This window comes from Genypterus blacodes, unplaced genomic scaffold, assembly GCF_046128005.1.
Source record: "Genypterus blacodes isolate CSIRO-AG114 ecotype Tasmania unplaced genomic scaffold, CSIRO-AGI_Gbla_v1 ptg000003l_1, whole genome shotgun sequence".
Taxonomy (NCBI): domain Eukaryota; kingdom Metazoa; phylum Chordata; class Actinopteri; order Ophidiiformes; family Ophidiidae; genus Genypterus; species Genypterus blacodes.
The window spans coordinates 8,234,839-8,253,298 of NW_027466817.1; the positions used below are offsets into that span (position 1 = coordinate 8,234,839).

The 18,460-nt window shown below is 41.6% G+C and overlaps 1 protein-coding gene across 5 annotated transcripts in view; it reads right to left on the reverse strand.

The window, feature by feature from the left end:
- Window positions 1-18,127, reverse strand: part of LOC142995549 (SPRY domain-containing SOCS box protein 4-like) — a 28,869-nt gene extending 10,742 nt beyond the window's left edge. Inside the window, exons 1-3 of one of the 5 annotated variants that reach the window (XM_076146634.1) lie at window positions 17,805-18,127; window positions 9,917-9,976; window positions 29-906 (exon numbers count right to left, since the gene is read on the reverse strand). In XM_076146634.1, the coding sequence (XP_076002749.1) occupies window positions 29-737 (709 nt within the window). In that variant the 5' untranslated portion in view covers window positions 738-906; window positions 9,917-9,976; window positions 17,805-18,127. Of the gene's footprint in view, window positions 1-28; window positions 907-6,259; window positions 6,384-9,916; window positions 9,984-17,800 lie in introns of those variants that run through there. The other 4 variants (XM_076146643.1, XM_076146652.1, XM_076146654.1 and 1 more) reach the window with 4 other exon arrangements.
- Window positions 18,128-18,460: the final 333 nt, after the last annotated feature.

Sequence of the window (18,460 nt, forward strand, 5' to 3'; positions counted from 1 at the left end):
ATGCATGCGTGTGTGTGTGTGTACTTACGATCAAGTCCATTAATGTAGCGGATAGAAACTTCACAGTGCCCCCACACGGCGCTGACAATGGGGTACAGCCTCTTGCCCTTCAGCCCCCTAAAGGCCACTCCCAAATACTGTCCATCAACCATGAAGCTCAATGTGCCTTCATCCATGTCAAGTATCACTGTCAAACAGTCTGGGAGCACAAATGACTCGTCCTCCTCCAGGAAACACGGATATGTTGGCGCCGAGGTGGAAGACGGACGGTTCTTGCCGTCATGGTAAAGTCTGTTCCGACCCAGGTCCCAACCCCATGACTCAGAGTCTGACCCTACCAGGGCAGTGTACCCTACTGAATGCAAAGGTGCTTCAGCAGTGGCCACACCCACAACAGCGTGGGTGCCTCTCTGTCTAGCCGGCCAGTGAATCCTCCACACATGCAGTCCCCTGGTGTACCCCACATTGCCACGAATGCAGTCTGTGCTCTGAGCTACCGGGTGTCGGTGGAAGGTCATCTTGTCGTCCTCTTTAACAAAGACATTGAGGGACCGGTCATCAGGATTCCAGGCGTGGCGAACTTGGTTTTCTGAGCTGGCTGAGGGCATGTCCAGCAGTAGGTCTAGCCTGGGGGGCCGACAGAAGTCCGGGCCCCTCAATTCACGACGCACAGGCCGGTAAGAGGGCTCACCGCGCACATCTACTGACTTGATACTGCCCGAGATCTTCTGGCCCATGGCTGGGTGGGTCCAAGGAGGGAAGGGACAGAGGGGAGGGAAAGGGAAACCCAAAGGGTGGTAATGAGGGGGTGGCGGGTCTTGACGTTACCTCATGAGCACAATGGCAACACAGGGGGTCCTCGTAGTTACACACACACCCTCTCTTCTGCCAGGCGGAACGATGCTTCTGAAAAACACAATACAGTCTGCATGAAATGCACAGCCTCAGTTGCTAAAGTGAGAGTAAGTGTGTCATAATCAATAAATAGTGAATACTGCAAATACAGCAGTTACAGTGAATTAGCCTTTATCTGTGTCATTTTCTGTGTTTGACTTCCTCTGGCTAATGGTTCCGTATATTGTTTAAAGATGCGTTTGCATGTATAGTCTGAGTTAAATAGACAGTAGCTACTGATTGGTCAGGGACAATCTAAGTAACCCAACTACTGACCAGGCAATTATTGCCGAGGCCGATGGTATACCATGGCATCAGGTCACATAATCACATAATAAAAGCAGATGTTTCAACATTAATACAAACAACAAGGTTTACACTGTGCACTTATTCAGTGAAATGTTAATGTAAGAAATTAAACGTAATAACTAAAGACTTATAAAGGACCATACACTCAATATGTACTGCACACAGTGAAATACTGAGAGTGGGAGCAGCAGAGTGAAAGTGGTGGAATTAAAGTATCTAACCAAACCCCAGGCAGTCTCGGCGCTGGCTTACAGCCAGTGCTTCAAAGAGGTGGAAGTGAAGAAAGGGACGATGAACTTCTTTACCTCTACTTTGCCTAAAAACAAAAGAAAACTGTTTTCCCCCTCTTCAGTTGTCAGCAACAGAGCCACGCAGAAGTGAATGCACATTGACGTTTCTGTTTAATCCAGTGTGCACAAGTGTTTGCCACTGATGCATTGAAAGTCAAAATGAAAGTGAAAACTGGCCACAAAGTGGATGACGGCAACCCAAACATGTGTGCTGGCTGCATTTATATTGAAAACAAAACGGCAAACGAGCCGAGATTTGCCAAATCCACAGAAACTCAAATGTAGCCTGCTTCATAGACCACCAAAACAGCCCTGTCCTTTATTACAGAGATGAAAAGAAATTTTCCTCTTCTTCTCAAGAAGAATCAAACTGCATATTATGACATAACCCACACAGAAGAGAAAAACAAATTGAGGGAACATGTACAAGTCAAAGAGAAGCTGTCCCAAATGTACTACAGTGACATTAGTTGTTGCACTGCCTCCATTGCTCTCATTTATGCAACCCCCGCTGTCTGCCTCCCCTGCACTTTCTTGGGAAAGGACTCCGTATGGTTCTTTCACGGAAAGAAGAGAACAGTAAATGGCACTGACCCACCAGAGGAAGTTCAAGTCAGACACACACACATATGCGTGTATAAAATGGATGAAGAGGGGGTGATGAGATGTGACAGACAACAAAAGATAGGTTTGTCTTGAAGTTTTAACATCAAGATTTTAACAATATTGGAGTAATGAAGAGGCAAATAATAAAGTGGTAAATTGCTTTAGACACTGACAATGGCAGTACACTCTTTCCAGACATGGTCACCATGGTTTTATCCAACCAAGGCCAATCTGACAAAGATGACAAAATCCACCCGATCAAACAGCAGGCTAACTTTCAAAAGTTTTGTTTGAATTTCACGAACACAGACCATGTTGAGTCTAGACAGGATAGGCAACAAATGACAAAAAACAGCAAAAGCATAAAGACTGAGAACAATAAATACAAAATCATGAGAATCGGGCACATTATCATCACTACAGGTGACATCATTAGCTAGACCTTGTGATCCCACGCCTGGCCTCATGTGACTATGTAGAGTAGCTTAGGAATCACTAGAAGATCTTTAAATCTGATCTTATAAGGGATAATAACAATAGCATTGTCATATGAACGAGGATTACAGATAGCCAGTCCAGCAGTGCCTTCACTTCAGCTGGTGCTTGTTGAGCAACCATGTCTCATTTGCCTTAATCGCCGTTACCCTGCCCTCTTGTGTTTTGCCTCATCTTTTCCCCGACATCTTTAGAGGCCAGGAGGAACACAAAGTGAAAACAATAGCTAGCAAGAGCTGTGGTACACAGGGCGTCACACATGAATATGAACTGTGCAAGCAACATCCCAGGCAATAACTCCAAAAGGGAAACAAAATAATTAATCCAAGATGACATGCCAGAGAGTGAGAGTGAGTCATCGGTAGGGAAAGTGAGATGAAGAAAGGAACACTGTGGACTCTGCTCTGCTCACAGGGAGCAATTAGTTTTGAAGTTTTAAATATGACAAAACACGTACTTTAGAGCATCGGTTAATCAAGCCTATTCCTTTATTTGTTTTGTGCAGCAATGTGCCATGCACTGACATTTATGGTCAATTCCACAAAAATACACGCAAGGTTCACAGAGCTATTTCAACATCTTCAGCCCGTGTATTCAAACTGGTAACCACAACAAGATTAAAAACAACAAGCAGTCTTCCATTTCCAATTTGCCAAGTGGGAGAACAAGAGACAAGGTGGTGACTGTGTGGAAAAAGCAAGAACCGGCACAGGCTTCATGCTCAAAGGAAAGAAGGCGTGTTATATCAAGGAGATGATGCTTGATACACACCACCGTGTATACACACAGTTGATCAGCAATATCTGCATCCAGAAGGAACATATTTTTCAGGGAATTATTTTCCTGACACTACCATCATGTCCTTGAAAACATCCAAGAGTGCTCTCCAACAGTGAGAGCACTCTTGGATGTTGCTGTGGTGAGCTAGACTCACCACAGCGGGTGGCATTCCCGTTTCTGGTGGTATTCTTGAAGAACTTGAACCAGTGTGAAAGCCAATGTGAAAATTCTTCTGCAAGGCAAAACCTGTTTGTGTGTGTGTGTATTTGTATACATATGCAAACGTCCTGCATGTACACACACACACACACCATCTGTTGTTTATAGAGCTCAATTTAGCCCCACTCCGCCACTTTAGAGTTGATTGGAGAACCTGGCGAAGATAGGTGAGGAGAGAAAATGGAAATGAGATGGAAGCTCATTTAAATAAATAGCTAGTGAAAGCAGAGCAAAAGATGGATGTGAAGGCTGATGAAGTGTCAGTGAGCCAACATGAGGGGAAACATTACCAACTGATGAAGAGGGAAACTAACTGGCAGAGGAATCATGGATAAACCTGGAAAGAGCACAGGAAAAATAAAGAATATGATGCCATATTTGATCAAACTTAATCACCGTCTGGGTTGGTGGTCGTCTAGGGATTGCAGGGTTCCTGGTTCAATCCCGGGCTTCTTCTAGAGAGCCTGTCAAAGTGTTATTGAGTGAGAACACTGAACCCTAATTGCTTCTGATGTGCATATTGGCTCCTTGCATGGTTTGCCCCTGAATTCAGTGTATGAATGGGTGAATGTGGGGTCATTGTAAAGCCTTTTGGAGCAAAGCGTTATATAAGCACTCTAATTTCTCCTGCTCAGGGACAAGTAAGATGGGGTGAACATGTGAGCTGCAACTATTTTAGATCCAACCTGATCAGAATCTACAGGCTAAACTTAAGCAAGGAATGCAGCGACATGCAGAAGGCTGCTAACAGTGTGGCAGCCACTGTTGGCGTATCAAACATGTACCTACTGCCAGGCTTAATGTAAGCAATGCCAACCTCACCTAAACACAGCGCGAGGCCACACAAATCAAGAAATCTGATCAAGTGGTTTACAATTCTGATGCACTCATACGGAGAGAAACTGCAGTTTCAACTTCAAGTAGCATTCAGACTTTGATTTCACAGTTTGATGACACTTGATGACATCACTGTCTTGTTATGCCATAGTCCCATGATGCAGTAATATAACCCTTATGCAAAAGTGCATTGCTCTTGAGACGAGAGTTAATTACAGAGCAGAAAAAAGGAGGCAAACTTCCTTCCAAACTGAATCAAGCTCACATCTGTAAGGTCTTTTCTAAATATTCAGAAACAAAAGTGAATACTCGTACACATACTGCCACTAATATGTAATGGATTATAGCTTAATTCGATGTTTACAAGTGGTCCGGACAACAAAATGTCATGTGTACCTACAAACTGTTTGCTTAAGGAACATTTTTATCGAAACCCAGAAATGTTGTGAGTTTGTTCTTGCACACAAGTAAAGATCAAATTCATGAATGCACTGCTGATGAATAAAGCACTGACAATTGATATGGACCCATCTTTCACGAGGAAGGACCTAGTGCTTATTCATACTTTTATTATTTACTGCAAATCTGAGCACAATGGTAACAAAACCAATAAAACATTTGAGCTCATTGGCATTGAATAAAGATGATAAAGTCTACATTAGGGGTGTCACGGTTAGTCGACTATAACGACCTAGAACTTTGATTATAAAAACATTAATGGATTACTCCATACAAAGACAGTATTTGACCTGGAACCAAGCCTAAGCTAAAAGTCTACAGTCTACTTCACAGTGACGGAGCATAGCTGGGCAGAACCACCAACGTTTTCTGGCTTGCTTGAAGCGAGACACAAACTTCTTTTTGGTTTGGCAACTTTAATCTCATTGGTCCATTCGTTTTTTTAATGCCTTTTGTGGATGAGGGACCGCTCTTGTGCATGGTACATCCTACACGACTAACAACTCATCTAAATGTAACGCATCACCCAGGTCACGACATGCCATCGCGTCTTAAAGTGACAATGCACAATTTACTGGTCTGTATTCAATGGCAATGTCATATCCATATCATAATTATCTGGATTGGAGTTAATAGTTTTAATCTCTTTAAATCTCTCTGCATGTATAAATATCTACTAAATAATTGATACCAACAGCCCCGGTCTACATACACTGCTTGAAACACACACAAGTGGTTAAGTAGATCTCACAAGTCTAATATGACTTAATATGACTCAGACTCATGGCATAGTTATGAATCAGAACTGAACTGGTCTGGTATAGCAGCAACACAACAACAACAAAAAACTTTAATCAAGTGTCATTCTCCCTCCAGTCAGCCACTCTGAGTGAAACACTACACTGAATGTCCAGGCCATTCTGAGAAGGACAGGGTGGCCAGCCAGAACACCGAGTAAACACAGCTCCTTCTTGAAACGCTAAATCATGAGGGTTCTGAGACGAAATAGAGATCAACTGCTTAACTGCTCATTAGAAACATAGGACCAATCTCACGGCTCAAATATCAAGTAGGACTAACAGCTCATAAAGAAGCCAAAAAGTTTTCAAATCTCACAAGACATGAATGACATATTTAATTTCAGTTGAAACGCTCTATAATAGACTTTAGCTGTTTGGATACTTTTCTGGTATACACCCAAAGAAAGCTTTAGCACACAGCCAAACAGCTTTTGGGAACTGTCAGTAAGGTATAATTCTAGCAACAGTCTCAAAGAGGGGAAAACCAGAGAAAATATAAGTGTAGCAGAAGCACAAATAAAAAGGTCAAGAGGGAGACCAACCCGGTGAGAAGGAACACAGACAGCTTACCATAAAAGCATTTCTCCGAACACTCAAGCAGCTATCGCACAGTAATGTGAACACACAATCACAGCAGCCAAGTGGAAGAGACTTCCTTCTCAGTCTGTAGTCCAAAACAGAGCAAGTACCCTGTCAGCACCCGAGCGAGTGTGGGCCAAAGCAGACAGACAAAAAGTGTGTGTGTTTGTGTATCTTGGTAAAACGGCGAGTTCCTGTTTGTGACGAAAGGATGGGGAAAACAGCCTGGCTCCAGTTCCCAGCGCAGACAGGAAAACAGCTGCTGAGGGAGGAGGGAAAGAGAGTGGTTGAAGGGGAGGGCCTAGAGGGGCGCACACGCAAAGTCTTTCCCAAGCATTACGGAACCACTGACTGTCTCACGGATGCAGTCACTGTGTGCCTCCAGGAGAGGGTACAGAAGTGTGCAGAGTTCTCCTATTTTGCAGGTTAGCAGCTCATTTCACAGTTGGCCAAGAAAAAGAGAAAGCTGCTCGGTGATGCAGTTGAACAAACTAATTGCTTTGAGTATGCCAATTAGGTCGTAGATACAGTATCATTGCCATCAAAAAATTAAGCTATCTGTATACCTTACATTGTGACCTTGTAGCAGCGAAGAGCCTGTCCCTGTTATCTGAGGAGGGCTACCGTCTGAATCACCATCAATGGTGGTGATGATGTCCTTTGTTAAGTTCAGTCTGATTACTCGCCTATTCACAGAGTAACAAACCAGCAGCCACAATCTTCGACAAGGCTATCAACTTCACCTACAAACTTAAACTCGACACAGGAGTGGTTTGGATGTAAATTCAGTGTCTATTTGCAGGTTCGAATCATTTAAGAATAAATTCAGAGACATTATTCTGGGAGCAACGAAGCAGATAATAGTCAGTTGCTGCTTCAACCTGAAATTCAGCTGCGACTCCCTGACTGGTGAGTGGACTCATCGTTTTGAATCTTTGGTGTTACTTTTGTCGTTTGCAAATGATTGGCTGTCTAACCTGTTCTAGACCTGTTATTTCTTGAATGTAGCAGTGAACATAAACTAGCCACTGGGTCTGCTCCCTTGTGACTTGGGGGGATAAAGCATTTGAGTACATGCAAAAACTATTTTTCTTACATTTTACATCCAGAATAGCCTCTCAACACAAAAATATAGAAAGTAGGCATGATTTCAAAAGCACTCAAGAGTAGAAAGTGGTTGTGTATGTTCATTTGAGTTTGAGTGTGCATTAGTTAACATTCATGTCTGTGAATAAAAGAAAACTCATTATATCCATGTGTTTCACATCCAGTTATCCAAATATAAGGCGTCTGTATACGTTGACATATTCTCTGTGACTTGAACCACCCCACCCAAGCTTTGACCTTACAACCTTTCTCCACGGCCCTGACACCATCCCCCCATCTCTACACCAAGGTATTTATTCTATTTTTCTAGAAAAAGTCAGATGCTATTGCTCCTTTGCACATCAACATCTTCATTAGGGGTACAGTGTAAATCCAGCGCAGTAGTATAACCGAGCCTTTACCTCTGCCTAGAATATATACAAATACAGTCCTCCCCACATGCATGCGCTCCTCAGTTTTAGTGATTGTTACAATGACTTCAACATGGCTTGAATCAATCAAACACATTGCTTTCTCTGTTCAAAAAATGCTCACTCACCACATTCATAATAAATTCAACAACACCCACCCACGCTAAGGGCTGCTGCTGCTCCTTCCTGCACGGCTACTGTTTAAATGAGGCCTAGTATATTGATGTACTGCATATCTGGTGTAAAGGGTACAAAGGGGTGCAAAGGGGACTGAATGATCTCAAGATGGGAACAGAGAGTGGGTCACGTCTCCACACAGACACAGCAGGTTTGCATATAAATAAACACACACACACCTACAGTATATAGTGCTTCTTTTACCCTAAGATCCAAAGCGCTTTGTATATATATATACACACACACACACACACACCTCACATTCACCAATTCATTCACTTGCCATGCAAAGGCACAGTTAGGGATTCAGTGTCTTAGTCAACAACACTTTGAAATCAAACCAGAACCTTCCGATCCCTACACAACATGTACACATGTACCACATGTTCTACAATCCTGAGCCATGGCGGCCTGCGGTAGGTTTAGTAGATTCTTTGCAATAATGTGTCCTCCACTAAACGTTTCAGTCCGTGACAATGTTAGAGCCCATTTGGTGCTCGGGGTGGTAATGAAAACGGTTATTAAGAATTTAAGCAGTTGGGAAAACATTTAATAATATATCAATAATAATAATATTTAATCTAATTGAAACTTTATATTTCTTAGACCCCAAATAATTGAAGTCCACAGCATCGCTGTAATCTGAGTTTTGGTGTTTTAAGTGTGTTTAATAACGGTGTGTTTAAACTCCTCCCGAGATGGCCGATAATAAATCTGTTTTAACAAATTCAGATTTCCTGCTGTAGCTTGAACAAAACTATCATCAAAATGCTGAGTGTCTTGGATAGGATCTACTTTGGTGAGACCATTATAAAATCTTCAGTTTGGGACCAGGATAAACTATTGGCTGCTTTAGGACAGATGTGCATCTTCAACACACTTTTTATTAGTTTGCATGTACACACATACACCAACATCCTGCCACCAGTTTTTTCACTTGTTGAAGTGAATACAAGTTAAGCTGCACTAAGCCAGAAATTCATTCTTCAAAAGCAGAGCACAAAGTGCGTACACAGACAAAGCCTTTTGGTAGCATTTCATTAATGATGGCTGAAGCATCATTCTGTTCGGCTTGACAGGGAAGTGGGGTCATGAGGTTCATCAGAAATACCTGCAGCTATCCAGGTAGTGAGAATTTAGTTGTATGAGCACTGTGTCTAGTTATCCCTTGTACACAAATTTATGTTGCTACAAGGTAACTCGACCCAGAACAGAAACAACTTGTGAGACGTTGTGTCACTGTAAACTTCTCTAATAATATTTGACTGATGCATTCATTTTATAGAGTCAAGAGACTGAACAGATCCTATTGCTTTCCATTTCTCTGAAAGCTGCCTACTGAAAACTTTTTTAAGAAACATCTATGCACTTAAACTGATCCATACATAATCACTTACCGCAATAACACATTGGTCAGCTAGAAAGATGCTGTACCTCTCAACTTTACTTTGCAAATTAGTTTAGCGACACAGAATTCTACAGGTTGAAACCTTAGCCAAAACTCTCAAAACCTACAGTACGCTCTACAACCTATCAGCTGCTTTTGAGCTAAACCCTGCTGAAATATTTAGCAGCAGCCTTGGATAAGTTTCCTGGGACATACAGGTAAGTCCAAACCAGTCTGATCAGGTTTCCCTGAGCTAGGTTACAGAATTGAGGTGGTTCACAGAAATTCTCTGTGAATGCCTTCACGTCAAAAACAATCAAGCAATTGCCAGAAGGATACTTTCAAACAAGGACATACCACTTTGCTGGATTGCCATGTATTCAATTTATGTCACATGAACCGAATTGTATGTCAACACAGATCTAGACCATCTAACACAATACATGGCTTTGGTCTGATGTGGCGTTTGAATGGAGTTGGAGCAGCTGCTACAAAGACAATACAGGGACTGTTGCAGTTTGTAATGACGGTGTACGAGCAGGGCTGGCAGAGAGAGGGGACGCTAACCTGTTAATCCATCTGAGAGCAGCCGTCCTTTGCCCAGTCACAGCTCACAACATCAAATGGCTATTTCCTGTAGAGAAACCCACCAAAAGGAGAGAGTTTGATCAGGATGATGGGAGAACATGTTTGTTTATATGGGGTGTTGAATTAGATTTTCAGGGCACAGTTTGGATAAACAAAATGACACCACGCTCCCTAATGCTCTGTTTACAGCAAACAGGAGAGGTACTCTCAATAAACCTGCAGCAGTATTAAACATAACTGGCTGGCTATCTTAACGAGCTCAAACAGAGAATACTCAGTGGCACAATTAGAAGCTATGGTCTGATATAATGTTTTGCATTATACATGCAAAGTGCCACAACACCATTGGTTGAAGTTCTCCTGAGAAAATGATTCTAGTCCAGTTCAAGCAAAGAACAACACTAAAGTAGGACAGTGTAAAGACGAAACAAATGAAGATGCAAGGTGTGATTCAAATGAATAATTCAAATGACTACACAAATGTCTTTAAACCAACACACAGGTAGATGTTATCATCTGTTCTACTGTCAATGTGGCTCAGCATTGGTAGTAAGCAGCCACCATTACACTTTATCTTGCCATTTTACTCTCACTGCTAATTAAAAAGGAAAACACTGCACAGCAATTAAGATACAACTACAACTTAGTTCAAACTACTTGAGAGTCCCCACGGAGAAGTGTCCTGGCTGGTAAGGGGGTGAAGCATTTATCAGCAACAGCTCCAGCTTCATTTATCGTAAAGTTAGAATTCTACAGACCTTGGCTGAATGCGGCAGCCTAAAGAGTAGTCATTGAAATGTACAAAACAAAAAAGGGTGCATGAGGTGCCACTGTGCAGTAAATATAAATAACTGAAACAGAAACAGAAACCCTGGTGTGCTCCGTTGCCCCAGTCCCAAAATACTTCCAACCAGCCTCTCTAGTCTCAACTTAAAGGCAGAGAAATGTATGAACCTATTACTCCAAAAAAAACACAGCATCCATAGTACATAAGGCTGCAACAGGTAAAAGCCTGTATTGCTATTTATTGTAACGTTACTACTAGCCATGGCTATTGGAGCACAAGACAGACGCATGACAAAAGTTTTGCCCCTAAATACTCAATTGGTACCCAGATGAAAAAGGCCCCCTAGTAGGCCTAACTTGAGATGGTGGGGGGGGGTTATTATTTCAAGTAAAACAATGAAAGATTTTGACAAAGTCATAGTCATTATTTGAGCCAAACATCAGACACTGGTTCATTTCGACTGGACTAAACCTTAAATCTGGCCTCGAGCAATACTTTAAAGATGAGTATTTATTGTTTTTTTCTGTACAAGTCATTAAATATTCAGCCACCAACTTGGATAGATTAATTACCAGTAAAGATAAGATATAGTTACAGCAGTTCTCAATATGTCCAGCTTTTTCTGTGTAGTATTGGATTTTCTACAGCAGGAGGTTACAACCAACGCTTCCAACCCAGGACTCCATTTACATTTCTTTTTCTTGGTCGACGAGTTGCGATGGACAAACACAGCAGTCGCATAGGGCCTGTAGCCAATCTCATCTTTTCCAACCCAGATGGCCAACATACTCCGTTTACTTTTCTGTGAAAAGTAGAAGTCAACTTTATTCTCCACTGTGTATAAATGAGCTTGACTTGTTCCCAGATCCAGTTTTTGAAAACTGATATCCTCCCGCCTCATCTCTCTTCTTTACAGATGCCTTTTCCTCCACCCACACTGATGGCTTCTCCTCCTCATCTGTTTTTCTGCCATAGCAACCTACCATGCAAAACACTATACTCAAGTAATAGGGTCATTGTGAGGGCAGAGTCCACACACACAAACAAGCAGCGTTTATGAATCATCATTCTCCAGCTGACCCATTGTTCACTGGTTTGTGTATGTATGCCTATACCAGGGGTCAGCAACCTTCAGCTCCTGAGCTGTATGCAGCTCTTTTGCGTTGTTCATGAAAACATCAGTACATCTATTCTCAGACAAACAAAAAACAGAGTTCCGAAAATGTAAGTATGCCTCAACCTGCAAAGACAGTCAGATACAGGGCCATGAAACTGGCAACAAACATCTCCAGCCTAAAAATCGAGGACATCAACTCAGCTCCAGCATACTCAGTTGCCTGGGAAAAGGATGTGAATGGTATTATGCAGGTATCTGAACTCACATGGTAACACATGGTATAATTGTTATGTAACTGCAAAAATAAAGATAAAAACCTTATTTATCCCGTGGGAAACTGTACCAAATAATCATTTATAGCCCACTGCAGAGTCATCACATGTGGTAAAACATTTATTGAATGCTTTTTTAAATGATAATGATTATTAAATGGTACTAATTGAGACTAAATAGACAGCGCCACCTTCGTTATGAGCCTCAAAAGTGTTTTGCGGCTCTCAAAAATGTCTCTTTTGATTGGTTGCTGACCCCTGGTCTATACGAAACACACACCGACTCCGCATGGCTATCAATGTAGTGGAACAAAAGTATAGTGCGATGCCAGTGACTTTGAAGCCCAATACTAAAATGAAAAACTATAGTAAAATGATTCAATATTTTTCTCATTTTATTTTCCCATTAAAGTGCATGTACAGATCCCGACCAGCAAATTGAAAATGGCAATTGATTGATATTTGCATTTCGCAGGTCACGTCACTACTGCATTGGATAACATGCAGTACAGTCGTTGTTTCTGTGGCTACAGTATTAATGCGTCTATGTCCCCTTAGTATCCTTGCAAGTACTTGAGTTAATGGCCTCATTTACAAGAGCCCTCGTGTTAACCCCTGATTAACTGAATGCCACAAAGAGTGATGGGCTTTATTAGCACAATCCTTATAGCCCTCCCCTGCATCCTTCATCTTTCTGTGATTGATCACTCCATCATTCTGTCCAGCTCCTCACTCCTTGCGTCTCCCTACATGCTATTTGTATCTTGGTCTGTCACCCTGGCATTTTCTAGCAGAGAATCTAGTGAGTCAGTATAAAAAAAATTTGATATTAAGGTGGTTAACTGTTATCAAGCATTGAAGCAGCTAACATAATCTTAAGACACAAATAATTATTTTCCATGCCATCTGTGACTCCACCATGGTTCTTGCTACACAAGACACACAAACACAGCTTACAGGGCGGAGAGACGCCGCTGTGAGTGTATGAGGTCTCGCAAACTTGCCGAGTTGGCAGCTCACTGCGACTGGTCTTGCTTCCAACTGATTAAAGTATATGTCAATCAAACTGGCATGTGTTTCCTGGTGTGTTTTACGCCATTTGCATTGTGTTTGCTCTACTGCGTATACAGGCATGTTTTTGTTTGCCTTGGATTCCTAACCTGGATTTGGTTCAATTATGATGCAAGTAGTAAAAGTGATGCACCTTCATTTATTTCAATACCTCAGTTAAGTGTGAAGCCTGTGTATGAAACTTGTCAGCGTGGCTGCAGGCTGAGGCAAAGCCCTACACTTTCCTCATATGACATAGGCCTGTTACTTTGTCAAAATTGTCTGCTTCAGCGTGTGTTTGCAATGCGTCTTAAGAGTTGGTAAGTAAAGTAAAGTAAGTAAGTAAAATGAATGGAAAGGGGAAAGTATAAAATACGTTTGAAATGATTCACATCTTCGTATGGCAAACGAAACTATCAGAGATGCAAAATCATTAATGTTGGTAAGGCTGAAATGAGAAGATTGAAAAAAGCCTGCCTTCATTTATAAATCTAATATAGTTTGTGTGAGTCATATTAAATCTTAAAGGCAAATGTTACATTTTTAGTGGGACTAGAAAATACCATAAAATGAACATTGTAAAAGAACTGTAAAAAGAAATGATAAAATGAATCCAGATATAGGACTGACTGCCAAAAAATCAAAGGTGGCCAAAAGATGTGCAAGTGTGAAATAAGTAGGTTTGCTGATTCTTTTAAGATATAACAGTGCTATTGGGCACAGCATTATGGTATCAAGCTGCATATATTTACTGGATATAACCAGTCAATCGTATCTTTATTCACAGGAGTTAGAAGCTCAATGCAGTACATGATGCAGAGTAACAATGTACCAGTATAGAAACAAGTGGGTGGAAGCTTCTTCCAGGACGACTGCTTCAAGCCACATCCTTCTCAGATCTCAAAGATAAACAGACCGAATAACTAAAGTAGTACATCCTTTTCCTCACCCACTCTCCATAGTAACGATCATCCATCATCTGCCTGAAGAGCTCGGATGAGAATCCAATCTTAAGCGCACAGCAGCACACAATACATCACTCCCCAACAGTGACAGGCAGCGCTGGCTGACGTGTGCAGTAACCGATTATGTTATAATCAAGCAACCCATGCCTGCAAGATGAAAACACTTGGAAGGACTGGTTGTGTTTCAACTGGAAAAGCATGTTAGAAAGTCTTTTGCTATGAATAGGTATCCTGTTTTTAAAGCTAATCAATAGTGACAGTCTGGTGGCATTGTGTACCTACACACGAGGCATACTGGGTGACTGGGCGTGGGTTAAATTAATTGCCATCTGTACAATTTAGCAATCCGTTTCTATGCAAGATACTTCCGAGTAAGGAAAGCCCACAAAATGACAACCTATCTCCTTTGCATTTATTTTTCTTCCTCTCCAGACAATGTCCTGAGCAGCTGCCAAACCTATGAGGTAAAGACCAAAAGGCATCTAAGTCCAACTGTTGCTTCGCAAGCAATTATCGTCAACCAGTAGCATACACATGCCTTCAAGAGTAAGTGAACAGGAGTAATTAAAACAAGCAATTCAATTTAGTGGGAGCGACTCGAGTGATTAGATGCCATTAAACAGTGCGAACATGAAGGCGCTGCTGGCCGTTTAAAATGGCCTGCTGTCCCGGAAAGCCCAGGCATGGCCCGGATTGCTCTTAATGGGATTTCTCAACATTAGCATTCTTCCGAGTCAGCATTACACACACTCGCTTACAGTGCTCCCCTGCTGAAAGAGCCTAGTCCATATGTTTGTGTGTGGGATGTGGATTTGGTTATTGTTGCCGTTATGTTGTCAGTTGTACATATGCTATTCTTCCCTCACTAAGATGTTTAAAATCCATTGTAAAAATCCTGTTGTACCTGTGCAGAAAAGATTTAATCACCTGGACAAATAATGTACGCAAGATGTCCTGTGAAGCAGCACCAATTGTATTGATCAAGATCAGTGGAACACATATTTTTTCTATTGATATGATTTGCACCAGAGCTTTAGAGGCATGCTGGTAAAGACAGTAGATAACGTGCTATAATAATGTATGCCATATTTAGCAAACCAAGAGAAGCATGTTGGAAGCCTCTTTTTGTGATCGATGGTAAGAACGAGCCAATGACAGGAACAGGGAGTAAGCAATCTTTAGGCACCTGGGTGTCACCCACGGCTGTCAGCAAGATTGATCTAATATACGACACAGGAGACACGGGCAGGTCTCATAGCAATCATCAGCCAACTCATTTGTTAACATATCTTACCCAAATATCCAGGCAATGACATTATGAGCATAATGGATGCATCACTCAAGTGCCACAAACAGCGTCTGTGTGTTTGGTGACCACAGCTGAGGGTTGGTGTATGTTCATCACCAAGTTCAAGTGCTGGTTAAGACAAATGAAACAATTGCATTTTGTAAGTTTGTCTGCGACGTTACTGCACTGAGACAGAAGAGGGGATGATTTCAACACTTAAACGCATATTAGATTACTGTGAGAGAACCCAACCACCTCGGGCAGCCTCTGAGAGAGACGATGTCTTTCCCATTCTAGTCAGAAATTTGGTGTGGTATTATTAAGAGACACAACGCAAATGGAAAAAGGAAATTAGTTTCCACCTCCCCAGTGTTCCTGAACAATGCAGAGCAATAGAAAAATATACTGCATACTGTAACTGTGTGGCCAAGGTAAGAAAAACACTCGAAAATATACCAGCCTAGTGCTCCCCAGCCTGTACCGCAATCACTGCAGCCTTCTAAGAGGCTCTATGCTAGACACTGTTCAACAATGTCTGTGCAACAGTGTGTGTAATGGCAAATGCGTCACTCGAAAACAATCTTAAACTCTAAACCAAAAACTGCTAAATAAAATCCTTTTAAGCAGCCAGTATCTACAGATTACGATATAAAACTGTAGCACAATTCTTAAATTAACAAATGCAGAAATCCCCAATGCTGCATAAGTGAAAATGCCATTATTATTGAGCAGACACATGTGACTTTGCATGACATCACTGATGTGCCCATGGTTTAATTTCAACTTTGGCATTTGATCTGGAGACAACGGCATAAACCACAATATTGATTCTATGTGTATTCTATTTCATTTGTCACACTTCCAATTCTGTTTCGTGCAAATGCTGTATACACAAAACTATGACTGTGACTTCTTCCCTTCCAATCAACCATTCTATGACACTTGGTATTGGAAGTATTGACCATAAATCTTGCTTGCACAAAGTAAGTAAAATCAATGCCGTATTATTTGCATCCAAATGAGTGAAAATGGGTCTAGTCGTGATGTAACCCTCAGGTGACCTGTGCACGCCGTCCGTGCCACCCCTGTGTTGACAGGGAGTATAGGTCAACAGTTGTCACAGTGGTCAATGGGTCAAACTCCAGATGGTAGAAGCAGGAGAACAGGGGTCAATAGTGTTGCTATGGCACAAGTGAACATTCAAATGTGTGTGGCATGTAATGTAAATTCAGACAAAGATGGTGCCACCCACTAGAAAATGCATACATGTGGCAAAATTTCTGTTTCGCCTCTCGCATCAACCACAACTAAAAACCAAGAACAGACAAGGCTGAGAATCCACATCTTACCATCTGCTGCAGTCCTCCCACACATACTTGAGCTGGACAGTAGCCTGCCAATGCCCAGGAGGGCAAAGCAGATGGTGCGGCTACAGGCAAAGCATTTACCCTTTGAATAACGTTCAGGGGCTAAATTCAACTGGAAAAAGCAATGATTGAGAGTCAAACAGCTATACTTCCAATAACATCTGGAAGACTCTGCTGCTGAACTAATGTCAAATCTTAGTACAGTCGACCCAATACTGAAAAACAACCATTTGTGTACAGTATTCCGTCAGTCAAACACACCCCTGAGCAATTTAGTCCGCACAACAGAAACAAGTCCACTCCTTATCAGACACCTAAAAAGAAATTTTACGCTGAAGGAAGAAAATATTGAAATTATCAATTACTTTTGTTAGTTTGCATGGGCTATTATAATATAAATGTAAAATAAATATATAATAAAAGTATAAGCTAACAACTGTGGCCATATAAGCCTTGCTGTCTCATGAATGGAAACAAACTGCACAGCCAAATCTGAATCCAGGCATCTGATCGTTTCACATTTCCTTTCTTTTCGACAAACAATGCAACACATTATAAATAACATCGCCACAGTCTTGTACTTTTAGCACCTAGGTTAATAACTGAGAAACTCTTAATGCCAACATTTGTTTAATGTGATTATTCATAGCATAGGTTTAATGGATGGAGGTGGAAGTCGAAATGTACTTAAAAATTTGATCAAATGTAGCCTTTTGCTGAAATGCACATAGGCCGAATACTAGAAACGACTTAAAGTATTCCATTTATGTTCGTCATAGTGTTCTGGTGTGCCAAGGAGCAAAGCAAAACCAAATTAACCAAACATTTGATTGAGTTTGGTTGAAGCTTTCTCGGTTAAACGGTGAACAGAAGTCGCTCGCGCTTATCAAAGCCTAAAACATATGAGCAAACTTTGAGCCAGAAGTTTTCAGTTTCTCATAATATCAAGCAAAAGAACAGAGGTTGTTTGTTAACTTCGTTTTTTGTCAAAGCATTAATAATACGGAAGCGTAAAACATACATTTGCCTTACCTTCCCAGGAGTGTATCCGAATCAAAAACGTTTCCAGCGAGGCGACCCAACAAACCCCACGACGCGAAGTTTCCTCTTTCCTCGGTTAAACCAACCAAGCGGGCGTAACACGTTGAGACGTTTACTTGCGATAGAGAAGTGTTCAAAGTAACGCGAAACGCTTCTGTGGCATGGGTTTCTGTTCGTGTTCCCGACGTGGAAGAGGATTTGAGGGGAACGGCGAGCTTTCTTTGTTCCTGCAGCCTTTCGGTGGATATTCTCACCGTTCGTGTGTCCCTGACAGCCGCTGATTGGCTGGATGGTCGGGATCAAGGAAAGGTGACCGGCGTCAAGCTGCGTACATTAATAAGGTGTTTCCGGTTACCGTAAAATAAAAGAACCGGTATCAATGTTTTGCGTGTCTTTTCCGTTTATTATAATCTGACTATGAGAACCGAAACCGTATGTTATGTTACAATCTCATTGAGGCGTCTGATAGAGATTTGTTGTTCAATACGCATCGACAGATTCCCCCAAACTGTCTAATGCAGTGCTTTTATTTTGTAATCATAATATTATTAATTATAATTAAAATTGTAATTTTTAGATGACTTGATGCAGGGCGGGGACTGCTTCTGAACGTGAATACATCCACGTAGGACTTAC